Raw genomic sequence first — 16,296 nt, forward strand, 5'->3', positions numbered from 1 at the left:
TTTTTTTCTACTGTATCACTGTTCTTTCCCTAGAACCCCGTCAACTGGTCCCCCTTCAATGATTTATCCAAATTGTTGCGTAAGGTGATGGTTCTGAAAGGGTTAAGGCTGTCGACTGCATGAAGCTCCACCCAATTTGATGATGCTGTACTGATTGAAGTGGGGCTGTATCAGACCTTGCTGGATGCAACCCGATATCATCGTTTCCTCATATGGTCTCACAAACACTATCTGATGAATAAATGTGACTTGTGCCAGATTTCTGTGTTACGATAAATGCCACCTTGCTTAAGGTAAGATTCTCTCCCTGAAGCCTGGTGCAAACTTCCTCCATTCACAAGCTGCCTGTGGGCATGGATCTGGTGAAAACCCTCAAACTGGTTTCTCCCACCACAATGTCTATCAGCTTTTTCTGGTCTTTTCAATCTCAGATTTCCAGTATTTTCATCATTAATTTCATCACCCTGTCATGCTGTGTCTCTCAGATCACACAACAAATCACTCAGCTCCCTCTCTGGCTCCTGTGCCACTCACGTCAATGACTGGAGTTGAACTGTTTTATCACTGGAAACTTTATCTGCTTACCTGTGTTGAATACAGATGCATTGTGTTGAAACTTTTCATCTTGTCCTCATCAGGACACTAGAACATAGAACTGTACAGCACAATTCAGGCCCTTCGGCCCACAATGTTGTGCCGAACTTTTACCCCAATCCTAAGGTCTATCTAATCTCCACCCCTACCTTATACTATCATCCATATGCCTATCTAATAGCCGCTTAAATGTCCCTAATGAGGCCAACTCCACTACCCTCTCTGGCAATTCATTCCACGCCCCGACCACTCTCCGAGTAAAGAACCTACCTCTGACATCTCCCCTATATCTACCTCTACTCACTTTAAAACTATGTCCCCTCATAATAGTTACCTCCGCCCTAGGAAATAGTTTCTGGCTGACCACTCTACCTGTACCTCTGATAATAAAATGTGAGGCTGGATGAACACAGCAGGCCCAGCAGCATCTCAGGAGCACAAAAGCTGACGTTTCGGGCCTAGACCCTTCATCAGAGAGAACCCTCACCCCATCCCCCTCTCTGATGAAGGGTCTAGGCCCGAAACGTCAGCTTTTGTGCTCCTGAGATGCTGCTGGGCCTGCTGTGTTCATCCAGCCTCACATTTTATTATCTTGGATTCTCCAGCATCTGCAGTTCCCATTATTACTACCTATACCTCTGATCATTTTGTACACCTCCATCAAGCATTGTGTTGAAACTTTTCATCTTGCCCTCATCAGGACATTGCTCAAGATGACCCGTTCAAGGGGAAAACTAATATCTAATGCTGAATGACAGCAGTGTGCTGAGAATTATTATCAGCTTATAAACCCTGGCTGTTAACTGTCAATCCACCTTAATGGATGCATTTTCTGCACCAATGCCTCGACCAATCAGAGTCTACCATTTTCATTTCACAGCGCATAGATAATGATTTTTTTCCCCATGAATTGGTATTGTTTGTGAAATGTCCTAACGAGTGCAAACTGAATAGGGACATGAAAATGTGTCTTTTCCAGCAAAAACAATATACAACTGAAAGGTCATTTTGTTTGACAAATTTAGAACCAATTTCTGATAATTCAACAACGGCCAAGAAATACTATTTAAGTCTGATTATCTTTTGTTAAAACAAGTTAGAAACACTGTGGATTATATACAATAACATGGTACTTTGTGTTCTTTGGCACAGCAAATGTGAAGATGAGTGCAACAGCTAACTGTCAGCGTATGGTTAGCATCAGAGAGTCTGCAGACACAGATGCTGGTGTTATTCTTCTCCCAGCAGAGAAGGCTAATGGGAGATTTAATGGAAGTTTAAAATCGGGAAGATTTGCAATAGGGTGAATAAGGAGAAACTTATTGTCTCAAGGGTCAAGGGCACAAAGATTAAGCTAATTGGCAAAGGAACTGCTGGGGGGGGCAGAGATGGGGAGAATTGTTTCTAAGGCAGTGAGCTAATGTGATCTGATACACATTGACAGCACAATGGAAGCAAATCCAATAATAAAATGGGATCGCGGAGAAATTAAGTAGCTTTGAGCACCTGGAGTCAGTGGCATCAGACAGTGGAAGTATGAGAATGGAAATTGATCAATAGATAAGCTCTGGCTAGAATAATTGAAAGAAATGCAGATGAATGTTGTGTCCTAGAAAAATACCATCTGAATTAAAAGGAAAAATCAAGACATTTGAGACAAAACTTGGAAAATAGTGCAGACAATTGGGCAACACCAAGAAGACAGGAACAATGACTGGATACAAATAAGATGCAGAGACTATGATGAGTGTGACGTGATGAGACAAGACAAGATCATGACCCATGACCCAGTACATTGTGAGGGTAGGGTGGAGTGCGGTAGTGGTGGTCGAGAAGTCCAACCAGTCCATGCCACTATAATCTCAAACTAAACTAATCCCACCTGCCTGCATTTGGCCCATTTCCTCCAAGCATTTCCTATTCATGTAACTACTTAAATGTCTTTTAAACATTGTAACAGTACCCGCATCCGCAACTTCCCCTGGCAGTTCATTCCACGTGCGAACCGCACTCTGTGTAAAACAGAAAATTGCCGCCATGCCTTTTTAAAGTCTCTCTCCTCTCACCTTAAAAATATGTCCCGTAGTCTTGAAATCCCCATTCAAAAAAAATTCCAGAGGTGAGGGGAGATTGACAGCCCTTTACATTAAGGCTGCATTTGACCGAGTGTGACATCATGGAGTCCTAGCAAAACTGAATCAATGGGTATCAGGAGGAAAGCTCTTCGGTGGTTAGAGTCATACTTGACACATAGGAAGATGGTCGTGTTTGTTGGAGGTCAGTAATCTCAGCTCCAGGACAGCTTTGCAAGAGTTCCTTAGGGTAGTGTCCGAGGACCAACATCTTCAGCTGCTTCATCAATGACCTTCCCCCCATCATAAGGTCAGAAGTGGGGATGTTTGCACAAACCTTATTGAGTTCTTTGAGAAGGTGACCAAACAGGTAGATGAGAGTAAACCGGTTGATGTGGTGTATATGGATTTCAGCAAGGCGTTCGATAAGGTTCCCCACAGTAGGCAATTGTACAAAATGCGGAGGAATGGGATTGTGGGAAATATAGCAGTTTGGATCAGAAATTGGCTTGCTGAAAGAAGACAGAGGGTGGTAGTTGATGGGAAATGTTCATCCTGGAGACCAGTTACTAGTGGTGTACCGCAAGGGTTGATGTTGGGTCTACTGCTGTTTGTCATTTTTATAAATGATCTGGATGAGGGCGTAGAAGGATGGGTTAGTAAATTTGCAGACGACACTAAGGTCAGTGGAGTTGTGGATAGTGACAAAAGAGGAAGGTCAAAGAGAGACATAGATAAGCTGCAGAGCTAGGCTGAGAGGTGGCAAATGGAGTTTAATGCGGACACGTGTGAGGTGATGCACTTCAGTAGGAGTAACCAGAATGCAAAGTACTGGGCTAATGGTAAGATTGTTGGTAGTGTAGATGAGCAGAGAGATCTCGGTGTCCATGTACACAGATCCTTGAAAGTTGCCACCCAGGTTGACAGGGCTGTTAAGTAGGCATACAGCGTTTTAGCTTTTATTAATAGAGGGATTGAGTTCTGGAACCAAGAGGTTATGCTGCAGCTGTACAGAACTCTGGTGTGGCCGCACTTGGAGTATTGCGTATAGTTCTGGTCACCGCATTATAAGAAGCATGTGGAAGTTTTGGAAAGGGTGCAGAGGAAATTTACTAGGATGTTGCCTGGTATGGAGGGAAGGTCTTATGAGGAAAGGCTGAGGGACTTGAGGCTGTTTTCGTTAGAGAGAATGTTGAGAGGTGACTTAATTGAGGCATATAAGATAATCAGAGGGTTAGATAGGGTGGATAGGGAGAGCCTTTTTCCTAGGATGGTGACGGCGAGCACGAGGGGGCATAGCTTTAAATTGAGGGGTGAAAGATATAGGATCGATGTCAGAGGTAATTTCTTTACTCAGAGTAGTAAGGGTATGGAACGCTTTGCCTGCAACGGTAGTAGATTTGCCAACTTTAAGTACATTTAAGTCGTCATTGGGCAAGCATATGGATGTACATGGAATAGTGTAGGTTAGATGGGCTTGAGATTGGTATGACAGGTCGGCACAACATCGAGGGCCGAAGGGCCTGTACTGTGCTGTAATGTTCTATGTTCTATGTTCTATAACTTGCAAAAAGGAATTGGGTAAATACTCAAAGGGGAATGTTTCACAGGGTTGTGGGGAAAAGGCAGAGGGAGATGTGACAGATCTTTCAAAGTGCCAGCACAGGCTAAACAGCCAGAATGGCCTTTCTCAGTGCTATCTCATTGCTGGTGCTCAGACGTAGCGACTGATCCCCAAGCCTACAGTGCCTGCCTGTAAAGTGCTGTCCCTACGACCTACTGCGGGAGTTCACCACTGCTACCCTGACAGTAGTCTATACACCATGCCATGCGGATAGATGTGATTTACACCACCACAAACACTCTGGGGATGGAATTCCCCGAAGCTCTACTCATCATGGCTGGTGGCTTCAACCAAGCCAACCCCACAAGAGTGATGCCAAGGCACGACCAACACATGTCCTGTCCCACCAGGGCACTGGCACAACACTCAAAGACACCTACCGCTCAATCCCCCACCCACACTCTGGAAAATCCAACCACAGCGCTGTGTCCCTCCTCCCAGCTCACAAGCAGAAGCTGAAATGGGAGGGTCCCTCATGACGTGAAGTGCTGGTTCAAGGCAGCGGAATCCCATCTCTGGGACTGATCGGACTCGGTGGACTGGACCGTGTTCAAGTGTTCAGCGGAAAGTGTTCACCACCGTCACCGACTTCGTTAGCAAATGCACCTGGAGGGATGTGTACCAAGGAAATCAGTCTGAGTATTCCACAACTGGAAATCTTGGATGACCCGGGAAACCCACTCCCTACTGAAGACCAGATGGGCAGCATTCAAGTCGGGTGACCTGGCCCAGAACAGAAAATCCAGCTCTAAACTCCGTAAAGCTTTCAGGGAGGCCACAATACTGGGCCACGTTGGAGACCCAGACCTACCAAGCAGACTCTCGCTGCCTAAGGTAAGGCCTAAACTACATTACAGGATACAAAATGAAGCAGAGCGAGATCGCAGACAATGACACATTCCCACCTGATGCACTCCATGACACATTTCGCTCCTGATGCACTGTTATCACCGGCACGGTCATACCTGCTCCAACAGACCCAGACACATTGAAGTCAGACCGGCTTTTCTGGGAGTCAATCCGGATGCTAGCTCCGGCCGAACACTCAGATCCTGTGTGAACCTACTGGTGAAGGTATTCACCGACATCTTCAACCTCTCCCTCCCTCAACTGAAGTCCTCACCTGCTTCTGGAAGACCACCATCATCCCTGTACTTAAGAAAGCACATGCAACATGCCCTAATGGCTACTGCCCAGTGGCTCTGACCTCAATAACCATGAAGTGCTTTGAGAGGCTGGTCATGACCCACATCACTCCAGTCTCCCAGCCCGCCTCAATCCCCTACAGTTTGCCTACCGACATAACAGATCCACAGACAATGCCATATCCCGAGCCTTGCACTCATCCCTGAAACATCTGAAAAAAGACACATATGTCAGAATCCTGCTCGTTGACTGCAGCTCCACCTTCAACACCTTTATCCCCTCCATCTGATCTCAAAATTCCGTGACCTTGGTCTCAGCTCCGCCCTCTGCAACTGATCCTCAGCTTCCTGACCCCCACACCGCGATCAGTGAGAACAGGTACCTGCACCCCCTCTACAACAACCCGCAACACTGAAGGCCCCCTAGGATACATCCTCTGCCCCCAGTGTACTCCCTGTACACCTACGACTATGTTACCAAATTCCAAATGAGCACCATCTTCGCTGATGACACCACCATAGTGGGATGGATATCTAATGACAAGTCATAATACAGAAGGGAGATAGAGGGCTTGCCGACGTGGTTCAATGAAAACAATCTGTCTCTCAATGTCGTCAAAACTAAAGAACTGATCATCAACTTCAGAAAGAAAGGAGGACACACCCTCATCTATATCAACAGAGCTGAGGTTGAGAGGGTGAAGTGCAACAAGCTCCTCAGAGTGATGATAACCGATGACCTGTCCTGGATTTCCCAAGTAGATGTGACAGTCAAGAAGGCACAACAACACTCTTCTTCCTCAGGTAGCTCAGGAAATTTGCCATGTCTATAAGGCCCCTCACCAACTTCTACAGATGCACCGTAGAGTGCATCCTGTCCGGGTGCATAACAGCCTGGTATGGGAACGGCTCTGCCCAGGACAGTAAGAAACTGCAGAGGGTGGTGTGCACATCCCAGACCATCACAGAAGCCAACTTTCCATCCACGGATAACAAAGTGTGGAGCTGGATGAACACAGCAGGTCAAGCAGCATCTCAGGAGCACAAAAGCTGATGTTTCGGGCCTAGACCCTTCATCAGAAAAGGGGGAGGGGGAGAGGGTTCTGAGATAAATAGGGAGAGAGGGGGAGGCAGATAGAAGATGGATAGAGGAGAAGATAGTAGAGGAGACAGACAAGTTAAAGGAGCGGGGATGGAGCCAGTTGAGGTGAATGTAGGTGGGGAGGTAGGGAGGGGATAGGTCAGTCCAGGGGGTGGGATGAGGTTAGTAGGTAGGAAATGGAGGTGCGGCTTGAGGTGGGAGGGGGGGATAGGTGAGAGGAAGAACAGGTTAGACAGGCGGGGACGAGCTGGGCTGGTTTAGGGATGCAGTTGGGGAAGGGGAGATTTTGAAGCTGGTGAAATCCACATTGATACCATTGGGCTGCAGGGTTCCCAGGCAGAATATGAGTTGCTGTTCCTGCAACCTTTGGGTGGCATCATTGTGGCAGTGCAGGAAGCCCACGATGGACATGTCATCTAAGGAATGGGAGGGGGAGTTAAAATGGTTTGTGACTGGGAGGTGCAGTTGTTTACTGCGAACTGAGTGGAGGTGTTCTGCACAGCGGTCCCCAAGCCTCCACTTGGTTTCCGCAATGTAGAGGAAGCCGCACCGGGTACAGTGGATGCAGTATACCACATTGGCAGATGTGCAGGTGAACCTCTGCTTAATATGGAAAGTCATCTTGGGGCCTGGGATGGGGGTGAGGGAGGAGGTGTGGGGCAAGTGTAGCACTTCCTGTGGTTGCAGGGGAAGGTGCCGGGTGTGGAGGGGTTGAAGGGGAGTGTGGAGCGGACAAGGGAGTCACGGAGAGAGTCCCGGAAGGCAGACAAGGGTGGAGATGGAAAAATGGCATGGGTGGTGGGGTCGAATTGCAGATGGTGGAAGTGTCGGATGATGATGCGTTGTATCCGGAGGTCGGTGGGGTGGTATGTGAGGACGAGGGGGATCCTCTTTTGGCGGTTACTGCAGGGGCGGGGTGCGAGGGATGTGTTGCTGGAAATGCGGGAGACACGGTCGAAGGCGTTCTAAATCACTGTTGGGGGGGATGTTGCAGTCCTTGAAACACAAGGACATCTGGGATGTACGGGAGTGGAATGCCTCATCCTGGGGGCAGGTGTGGCGGAGGTGAAGGAATTGGGAATAGGGGATGGAATTTTTGCAGGAAGGTGAGTGGGAGGAGGCGTATCCATGGTAGCTGTGGAAGTTGGTGGGCTTGAGTTGGACATTGGTTTGTAGATGGTTGCCTGAGATGGAGACAGAGAGGTCCAGAAAGGTGAGGGATGTGTTGGAGATGGTCCAGGTGAACCTGAGGTTGGCGTAGAAGGTGTTGGTGAAGTGGATGAACTGTTTGAGTTCCGTGCGGGAGCACGAGGCGGCGCCAATACAGTCATCAATGTAATGGAGGAAGAGGTGGGGTGCAGGGCCCGTGTAGATGCGAAAGAGGGACTGTTCCACGTAACCTACAAAGAGGCAGGCATAGCTTGGGCCTATGTGGGTACCCATGGCCACCCCTTTAGTCTGTAGGAAGTGGGAGGAATCGAAAGAGAAATTGTTGAGGGCGAGGACAAGTTCGGCTAGGCGGATGAGGGTGTCAGTGGAGGGGGACTGGTCCGGCCTGTGGGACACGAAGAAGTGGAGGGCCTCTAGGCCATCTGCATGAGGAGTGCAGGTGTATAGAGACTGGATGTCCATGGTGAAAATGAGGTGTTGGGGACCAGGGAATTGGACATTCTGGAGGAGGTGGAGGGCGTGGGTGGTTTCACGGATGTAGGTGGGGAGTTCCTGGATCAAGGGATGAAAATGGAGTCCAGATAGGTGGAGATGAGTTTGGTGGGGCAGGTGCAGGCGGAGACAATGGGTTGACCAGTGCAGGCAGGTTTGTGGATTTTGGGAAGGAGATAGAAGCAGGCGGTGCAGGGTTGGGGAACAATGAGGTTGTAGAGAGTTGGCGTCTGTTGTAGACATCGGTGCACCATGCTGCAACTGCGCCTCCCTTGTCCGTCCATGGACTCCATTTACATGACTCACTGCTACAGTAAGGCAGCCAACATCATCAAAGGTCCATCGCACCCCAGTAATGATCTCCTACAGCCTCTTCCATCAGGCAGAAGATACAGAAGCCTGAACATATGCACCAGCAGCTTCTTCCTAGCTGTTATCAGACTAATGAATGGGCTGGCTAACCTCAAATAACACCAATCTTGCTAATGTTGATCTCATCTCGCGCATGCCCTGTGCAATGCTTCTGTATATGTCTTTTTGATCTGTACATCCCCTGCTTACTATGATCTGCTCATAAACTAACCTTTTCACAGTACTTTGGTACATGTGACAAACAATCAATTCTCTGATTCTGTGAAGACTTGACTCTGAATCTCCTGGACAAACAGAGCTTATATTGTAAAGTAATGGCTTGTGAGGCTTTTTTAGAAAGCTGGAACAATAGAAGCAGTCTGGCTGGGTGTAGCCAACTCTTACAGACTAGGATTTTGAATTTTTTAGCTTCAAGGTTCAATAGCAGGTGCTGCTGGATTCTCAATGGTGTTGGAAGCTGCAGTAAATGTCTCCTTTCTCTGAGTTTTTGCTCAACATTTTTTCTCTCTGATTGTTGCATGTGAGACAATCAGATTTCTGAATTCGCCTTTTGCCAAGGGATTTGTTTATGGATGTTACTATATTGGAACAGTCAATTAGTAATAGGTACTGAATCTATTATTCTGTTAAGTTTTCGCCACGGAGTTGTTATTCTAAACTTCATTTTCTTTTGTTGCATTTTAATGACGATGTTTAAATAAATTAGTTTGCTGAAATTCGAGTAGTTTAAGCAGTTACAGTGCATCTGGAACAGACACTTCACATTTGTCTTTAAAATAAGAAAATGTTAGGGTCAAGGCTACATTAAAATATTTTGACGAAGTCTGGTCTGGTCCATAACACATACCAACTACCTTAACACCTATTAGTCAGGTCAATTCTTAATAAATTTGTGGAGTATTGCAGCTGCCCTGCTTCTGGGATTTATGAAACATGAAAATGTAGCTAATAAAGAGAAAAACAAAATACCTTCAGTGTGATAAGACAGAGCACACTATTTTAAAAGGGATTATGTATGAAAGGATAAGAGAGCACAAACTTCCTTGCAGCCAAGTATTCAGATGTTTGGGATAAAGTTCTCAGTGTCTGGGACACCTCTGTCCCACCTACTCCCCATGGCAGAGAAGTCCAAACTGCATCACGCTGAAATGGGATTTATTGCTGCTGCCCATACATCGCTCACTCGTGATAAGTGAAGAAAGGAATTCTGCAGAAAATAAGCAGGGGAGATTGTCCCCTCGCATACCCGGTTTTCTGAGCAGAAGTGTTTCTTTTTAGCGGCTGATTTTGGGACTGCTATTGGCACCTCGCCTACCCCAACACCCAGTCCCATTCCAGCCCCATAGCCATGTCTTGGGTCAGGAGTCAGGGGTGTTTCAATGGAGAGGGCTTCTGCCTGATGCTGACACTAACTGCCTTCTGTGTTGTATATCAGGGTCTTTTGAAACTACTACACAGTTCAGCTGCTGATGGCAGCTTGGCACCATGCCAACCCCCAACTGTGGGGGGTGGGGCATGGGTCTGCACAGAGGGGCTTGTGATCCAAACGGAGCAGTGAGTGTAAACCCGCTCAAACACACGTTCGGGAATCCCCTCCTGAAGCCGATTTCTGCTTGTTCAAGCCTTACTCGTTGCTCAAGTTTGTAACCATTTGTCCCAAAATTGTGTAGCTTGGTGTCATACAGCCCCATAGAATGTACAGCATAGCGACAGGCCATTCGGCCTGAATGGGCCATGCTAGGGTTTATACTCCAAATGAGTATCCCCTCACACCTCCTCTTCTCATCTGATCTAGCTTTTATTAATAGAGGGATCGAGTTCCGGAACCAAGAGGTTATGGTGAAGCTGTACAAAACTCTGGTGCGGCCGCACTTGGAGTATTGTGTACAGTTCTGGTCACCGCATTATAAGAAGGATGTGGAAGCTTTGGAAAGGGTGCAGAGGAGATTTACTAGGATGTTGCCTGGTATGGAGGGAAGGTCTTACAAGGAAAGGCTGAGAGACTTGAGGCTGTTTTCATCACAGAGAAGAAGGTTGAGAGGTGACTTAACTGAAACATATAAAATAATCAGAGGGTTAGATAGGGTGGATAGGGAGACCCTTTTTCCTAGGATGGTGACGGCAAGCACGAGGGGACATAGCTTTAAATTGAGGGGTGAAAGACATAGGACAGATGTCAGAGGTAGTTTCTTAACTCAGAGAGTAGTAAGGGAATGGAACGCTTTGCCTGCAACGGTAGTAGATTCGCCAACTTTAGGCACATTTAAGTCGTCGTTGGATAAGCATATGGACGTAGATGGAATAGTGAAGGTTAGATGGGCTTGAGATCGGTATGACAGGTCGGCACAACATTGAGGGCCGAAGGGCTTGTACTGTGCTGTAATGTTCTATGTTCAGAGTCCTTCTGCCCCTCTCTCCCTCACATGATATTTAACTGCACTTACTCGAATCATTTCAATCATCCATTGTAGCACTGAGTTCCACATTCTCGTTAATCCCTGATCTTTGATACCATGCCTGTGAAGTGTCTTGGTGGTTTTCGTGTCAATAAAGGTGCTATTTAACTGCAGGTTGAAGCATGTCAAGGTTTCTGCAGCTGCTGGCCAAACCTCGTGACTGTTGGAGTGGAGATGATTGTTGTTGCAAGTTTTAATATCTTTTGTTTTTCAAAAAAAGGTTATTGGCACAGAAGTAGCTTGCAACATATATCACAGGAATAGAACTCCTCACTGAACTGCGCCACATTCTCATTGTGAGTCTCATTATACCTGAGGAACCCCAAGTAATGCGTTTGACATGTATTATGTCCTCATCCTACTGACTGAATGGCAGGAGATTTACCCATCAACCATAGCTAATACTGCACATGAGCTGAGCAGAAGTCATTAACTTTGTCTGTGTGTCGTACCTCCTTTCCTTTCTCTCCTTTAGGCCCTTGCTCTCCTGGTTCACCTGGATTTCCCTGAATGGAGGAAAGGGAAACATTACATGGACTAAATTCACAGACAGTAAGAACTGCCAATGCTGGAGTCAGAGATAACACAGTGTGGAGCTGGAGGAACACAGCAGGCCAGGCAGCATCAGGGGAGCAGGGAAGCTGATGTTTTGGATCCCATTTCTGAAGAAGGTTCCCGACCCGAAACATCAACTTTCCTGCTCCGCTGATGCTGCCTGGCCTGCTGTGTTCCTCCAGCTCCACATTATGTCACAACATGGGCGATATTCATAACATTATTGACAGCGAGAGAGAGGAGCAGGAATTTACATACCAGATTCCAGAAAAAGATTTTCACAGTCAGGAAGTACTCCATGGGAACACAGGATCAGGAGTAGGCCATTCAGCCCCTCAAACCTCTCCCACTGTACAATGAGATCATGGTTTACCTGTGATCTAACGCCATTTGCCTGCCTTTGGCCCATATCGCTTAACCTCTTTGAAGTTAAAATGCCATTCCTCTGCATGAAAACACAATAGCTAATATACGCACAGCAAGATCCCACAAGTAGCATTCAGTCTCAGTGATGTTGGCTGAGGGGTGAGTAGGAACTTTGATAGGGTTAGGGTCAGGGCCAGGGCAATGATTTTCCTTGTCATGGTGACAACGGCAATAGATATAGTTTAAGAATGAGAGGTCTCCCTTTTCTCATGAAGGCAAGGGGAATTTTTTTCTCTTCACAGATCTGTGGAATTCCCATCATCAGGAGATCATGAAGACTGGAGAATAAAATGTCATCGATACCTGTATAGATTTTGATCGAAAATAGGGGGCAGATAGGAGGCTGCACTTGAAACACAAACAAATTGAGCACGATCACATTGAATTGTAGAACAGGCCGAGTGGCCCACTTCAGTTCCTAATTCACATGATGTTCAGCTGGGACAATGGGGAGACTCATGTTATATATCGTTGTTCCCATCAAACAGAAAGTAGTGTATAATGTTGTACCGGCAGTCCTTGCTGTCCCGCAGCTCCCCTCAGTCCTGGCAATCCTGCATAACCCTGCAGAAATCAGGCAGAGGGTTCAAACTGTTAGAAGCTGCTCTGTGCGATGTGTGATAGTGCAGTCAAGTCCAGAATCCGTATTTAAACAATTCCAATTAAAAAAGCATTCTTCTCATCTTTTCAGAGAACTTGTCAAATGAAGACTCCTCAAGTGTAGCTACAATCTAGGAGACCACTGCAGGAGCTGCAGCGTTTCATTGATTCCCTGTCTAAGATTACTCCCTAACACATTTTCGATGTTGTTGCCATGGCGACAGAAATTGGTCAGTGATTACACAGAATTAGAGGGAACCTTCCTTTCATTCAACTGTATCAGCATGTCAAAAACAAAGTTGCTGGAAAAGCTCAGCAGGTCTGGCAGCATCTGTGAAAGAGAAAACGGAGTTAACTTCTCAGGTCCAGTGACCCTTCCTTAGAACCCGGTCACTGGACCCGAAATGTTAACTCTGATTTTTCTTCACAGATGCTGCCAGATATGCTGAGCTTTTCCACCAACTTCTGTTTTTGCTCCTGATTAATAGCATCCGCAGTTCTTTCGGTTTTTATATCAGTGTCCCTCAGATGTACCTCTAGCCTCCCCCTCAGTGAATCTGTGACTCATCCTAGGCTCGTTCCTTGTGCTCACCAGCTCCACATTTTCACCACTTTGTGAGCGATGATCATTTCCTTTGTTAGTTTTTTTTCTTGTTCCTTCCACAGGTAGAACCAACTTCTCTCCATTTAACCCAACAAACCCTTTCCTTATTTTAAATACCTCAATTCAGCCTTTTTTCCCCTCTGGGAACAGAGGTTGTGCCTTTCCAAACCCTTCTCGGTCATTGTCACCTTACAGTTCTTCTATGCAACTTCTCTGATACCAACAGCTGAAGGATGGGTGGAGCGGTGTTGCAAAGTTGGGTAGAGAGTGCTTGTGGCTCGGGAGGCACGAAGTTAGAATTTGGTGTTTGTAAAATTCTTGGGGGGTGGTGGGTGGGGGGAACGAGGCATTGTATGGTCCCTTTAAAAGATGGTGTGCTTAGAGATTTAAAGTGGATGACTGTGAACAGCAGCTTGAAAGTTTGCAAGGGCACAGAGAGCTCCTGAATTGAAACATTCATATCAAAATGCCATACAGTTAGTTGGCCAAGCAGCAGTCCTAAGACAACAAGATTTTGAATTTATCCAATCAATTTGAACCAGGCATTTTGATACCAAAAACATATTAAATTTAAGTCTGACAGTTTTGACAACATAGGACCAATCCTATTGTAAGAAATATTGATATGCCATCAAGGGCATAAAAAAGAAGGGGGCAGTTGGGCAAGACCCCAGAGAACTAACTGCCATCTGCCAGAGCTAATAGCCCTCAGATCTCAATAGAGAACCCCTGGCTATTACAGCCTCCTCTACATCTTGGAAAAGCACCATCCTAATGCCAATGGTACCAACAGCATGATGAGTTAATATTTTTGACAGAAGAATCAATGGGGAAGGCATTCCTGGCAGAAAATTTGTTGGAAAAGGCATAGAACATTCTGGAAGACATGTAGCCTGGGTGTAATTTCGAGAGACAATTTTTTAAAAATACAAGTGGACTTGTATTTATTGGAACAGCATACCATTAGAACCTTGCTTTATTTGGGAACAGTTCGCAGTTAGAAGAGAGTTATTTAGTTTATTAATAGTTTAATTAATTTGCTCACTGTTAGAGTTGGATAAATAAATTGTCATTTTGGGAGGACAAGCTTAAAAGCAAAATACAGGTTAACAGAAAGATTCTTGGCAGTGTGGAGGAGCACAGGGATCTTGGGGTTCATGTCCACAGTTCTCTGAGAGCTTTCATTGATAGAGGAATTGAATTCAGGAGCCATGAAGTTATGTTCCAGCTGTACAAAACCCTGGTTCAGTCACATCTGGAGTATTATGTCCAGTTCTGGTTGCCTCATTAGAGGAAAGATGTGGAAGTGTTGGAAAAGGTGCAGAGGAGATTTACGAGGATGTTGCCTGGAATGGAGGGAAAGTGTTATGAGGAAAGGTTGAGAGAGCTAGGGCTTTTCTCTTTAGAATGACAAAGGATGAGAAGTGACTTGATAGAGGTGTACAAAATTATCAGAGGTATAGATAGAGTGGACAGATAGAGACTTTTTCCAGGGATGGAGGTAGCTATTATGAGGGGACATAGTTTTAAAGTGAAAGGAGGTAGATATAGGGGAGTCATCAGAGCTAGGTTCTTTACTCAGAGAGTGGTAGGGGCATGGAATGCATTGCCGGAGAGGGTAGTGGAGTCGGCCTCATTAGGGGCATTTAAGCGGCTATTAGACAGGCAAATGGATGACAGTATAAGGCAGCAGTGGAGGTTAGATAGACCTTAGGTTTGGGGTAAAAGTTCGGCATCACATCATGGGCCAAAGGACCTGTACTGTGCTGTACTGTTCTATGTTCTATGTTATTTATTGATTGTAAAGTGAGTATCAGGTACTTATTTTATTTAACCGCTAGAAGTTGCTGAAAGGCAGGTTACATCACATTTTCACACTCTTTTTACAAATTATAGGGCAAGTTGCTCCTCTTTGGGTGTTTCAATGTTAGTTCTTGAGGTGGGGGGAGGGTCAACTTCCATTTTGTAACAGTGGCAAGTGGATCAGTAGGGGTGGTCAGATTGGGGAAGGGTGTGGTGTTAGTCAGGTCATTCCAAGGGGGCAAAAGTCATTAGATGGCGAGAGCCTGCCAGGGAAGGGTCATCGGTTTAGGGAGGCTAGTCCTGCCAGGTCAATGGGTGGTTGGGTAGGCTGTGGGGATGGTAGTTGTGTTGGATCCTGGGGGTATCGGTGGGTAGAGGTGAGGAGTGCTGTGTGAGCGACTGTCAGGGAGGGGGGGGCGTCAGTTGTATGGTTACTCAGGAATTAGGCTGAGGGTTTCCTGTCTAACATTTCCTGTTTTACAAAGTCCCTTGGAACTGTCCAAAACCTCCAGATTCAACTCAGAGTCAGTGACGTTCTCGGAGCAGGGGAATTTCCTGTCAGAAGGTCAGGTTTCCTGAATAATTCCCATGTGATCAGCAGCTCACGACCATCGCGAGGTCGTGATGTGCAGCTTTGGAAACAAGTCTTACTGTTCAAAGTCCAAAAGATCTGGGGCAATGTCTTTTTGCATTTCGTTGTAATCTTCCTCTGAATGACCAATGCTAGCCACTGAGTAGATTTTACCCACAAACTACATTCCAGCTCCAAAGGACAATTTGCTCCAACCAGCATCCCATTTGTCTCAGTCTGATCTTAGGTCCTAGAATTTAGAACAATATAAAGAAATTACCTTGAATCCTTCATCTCCTGGCTCACCACTATCTCCACGAGGACCTACAGGACCCTGAAACGGAGAGCAGTCTGTGTTATATTCCATAAAGACCAAAGTTTCACCTAATCACTTGGGATGAAATCACTTCCATATCACAGTAATACTGAAGACTTGTGCTCCAGAACTTGCTACTCCCTTGGCCAAGCTGTCCCAATACAATTACAATACTGACAAAATTGGAAAGAAAAACAGAAGTTGCTGCAAAAGTTCGGCAGATCTGGCAGCATCTATGAAGGAAAATATCAGAGTAAATCATTTTGGTCTGGTGACCCTTCCTTAGAGAGAACAACAGTTGGACAGACAAAAGAGTTGATAATACTCCAGCTGGGAGGGTGAGTAGTTGTTAATGGAGACTGTTAGTGACTAACAACGGGGGGTGTGTAATGGC

General features: G+C 46.1%; 1 protein-coding gene across 4 annotated transcripts in view; it reads right to left on the minus strand.

Moving 5' to 3' along the window:
* The window catches only part of LOC125456638 (collagen alpha-1(XXIV) chain), a 373,921-nt gene that overhangs the window by 43,570 nt on the left and 314,055 nt on the right, over positions 1 to 16,296 (minus strand). For all 4 annotated transcript variants that reach the window (XM_059648175.1, XM_048539953.2, XM_059648174.1 and 1 more), the window contains 3 exons: positions 15,867 to 15,920; positions 12,519 to 12,572; positions 11,480 to 11,533 (listed from right to left, as the gene is read on the minus strand). In XM_059648175.1, the coding sequence (XP_059504158.1) occupies positions 11,480 to 11,533; positions 12,519 to 12,572; positions 15,867 to 15,920 (162 nt within the window). The remainder of the gene's footprint in view (positions 1 to 11,479; positions 11,534 to 12,518; positions 12,573 to 15,866; positions 15,921 to 16,296) is intronic.

The sequence above is a fragment of the Stegostoma tigrinum genome, chromosome 8, assembly GCF_030684315.1.
Source record: "Stegostoma tigrinum isolate sSteTig4 chromosome 8, sSteTig4.hap1, whole genome shotgun sequence".
Taxonomy (NCBI): Eukaryota; Metazoa; Chordata; class Chondrichthyes; order Orectolobiformes; family Stegostomatidae; genus Stegostoma; species Stegostoma tigrinum.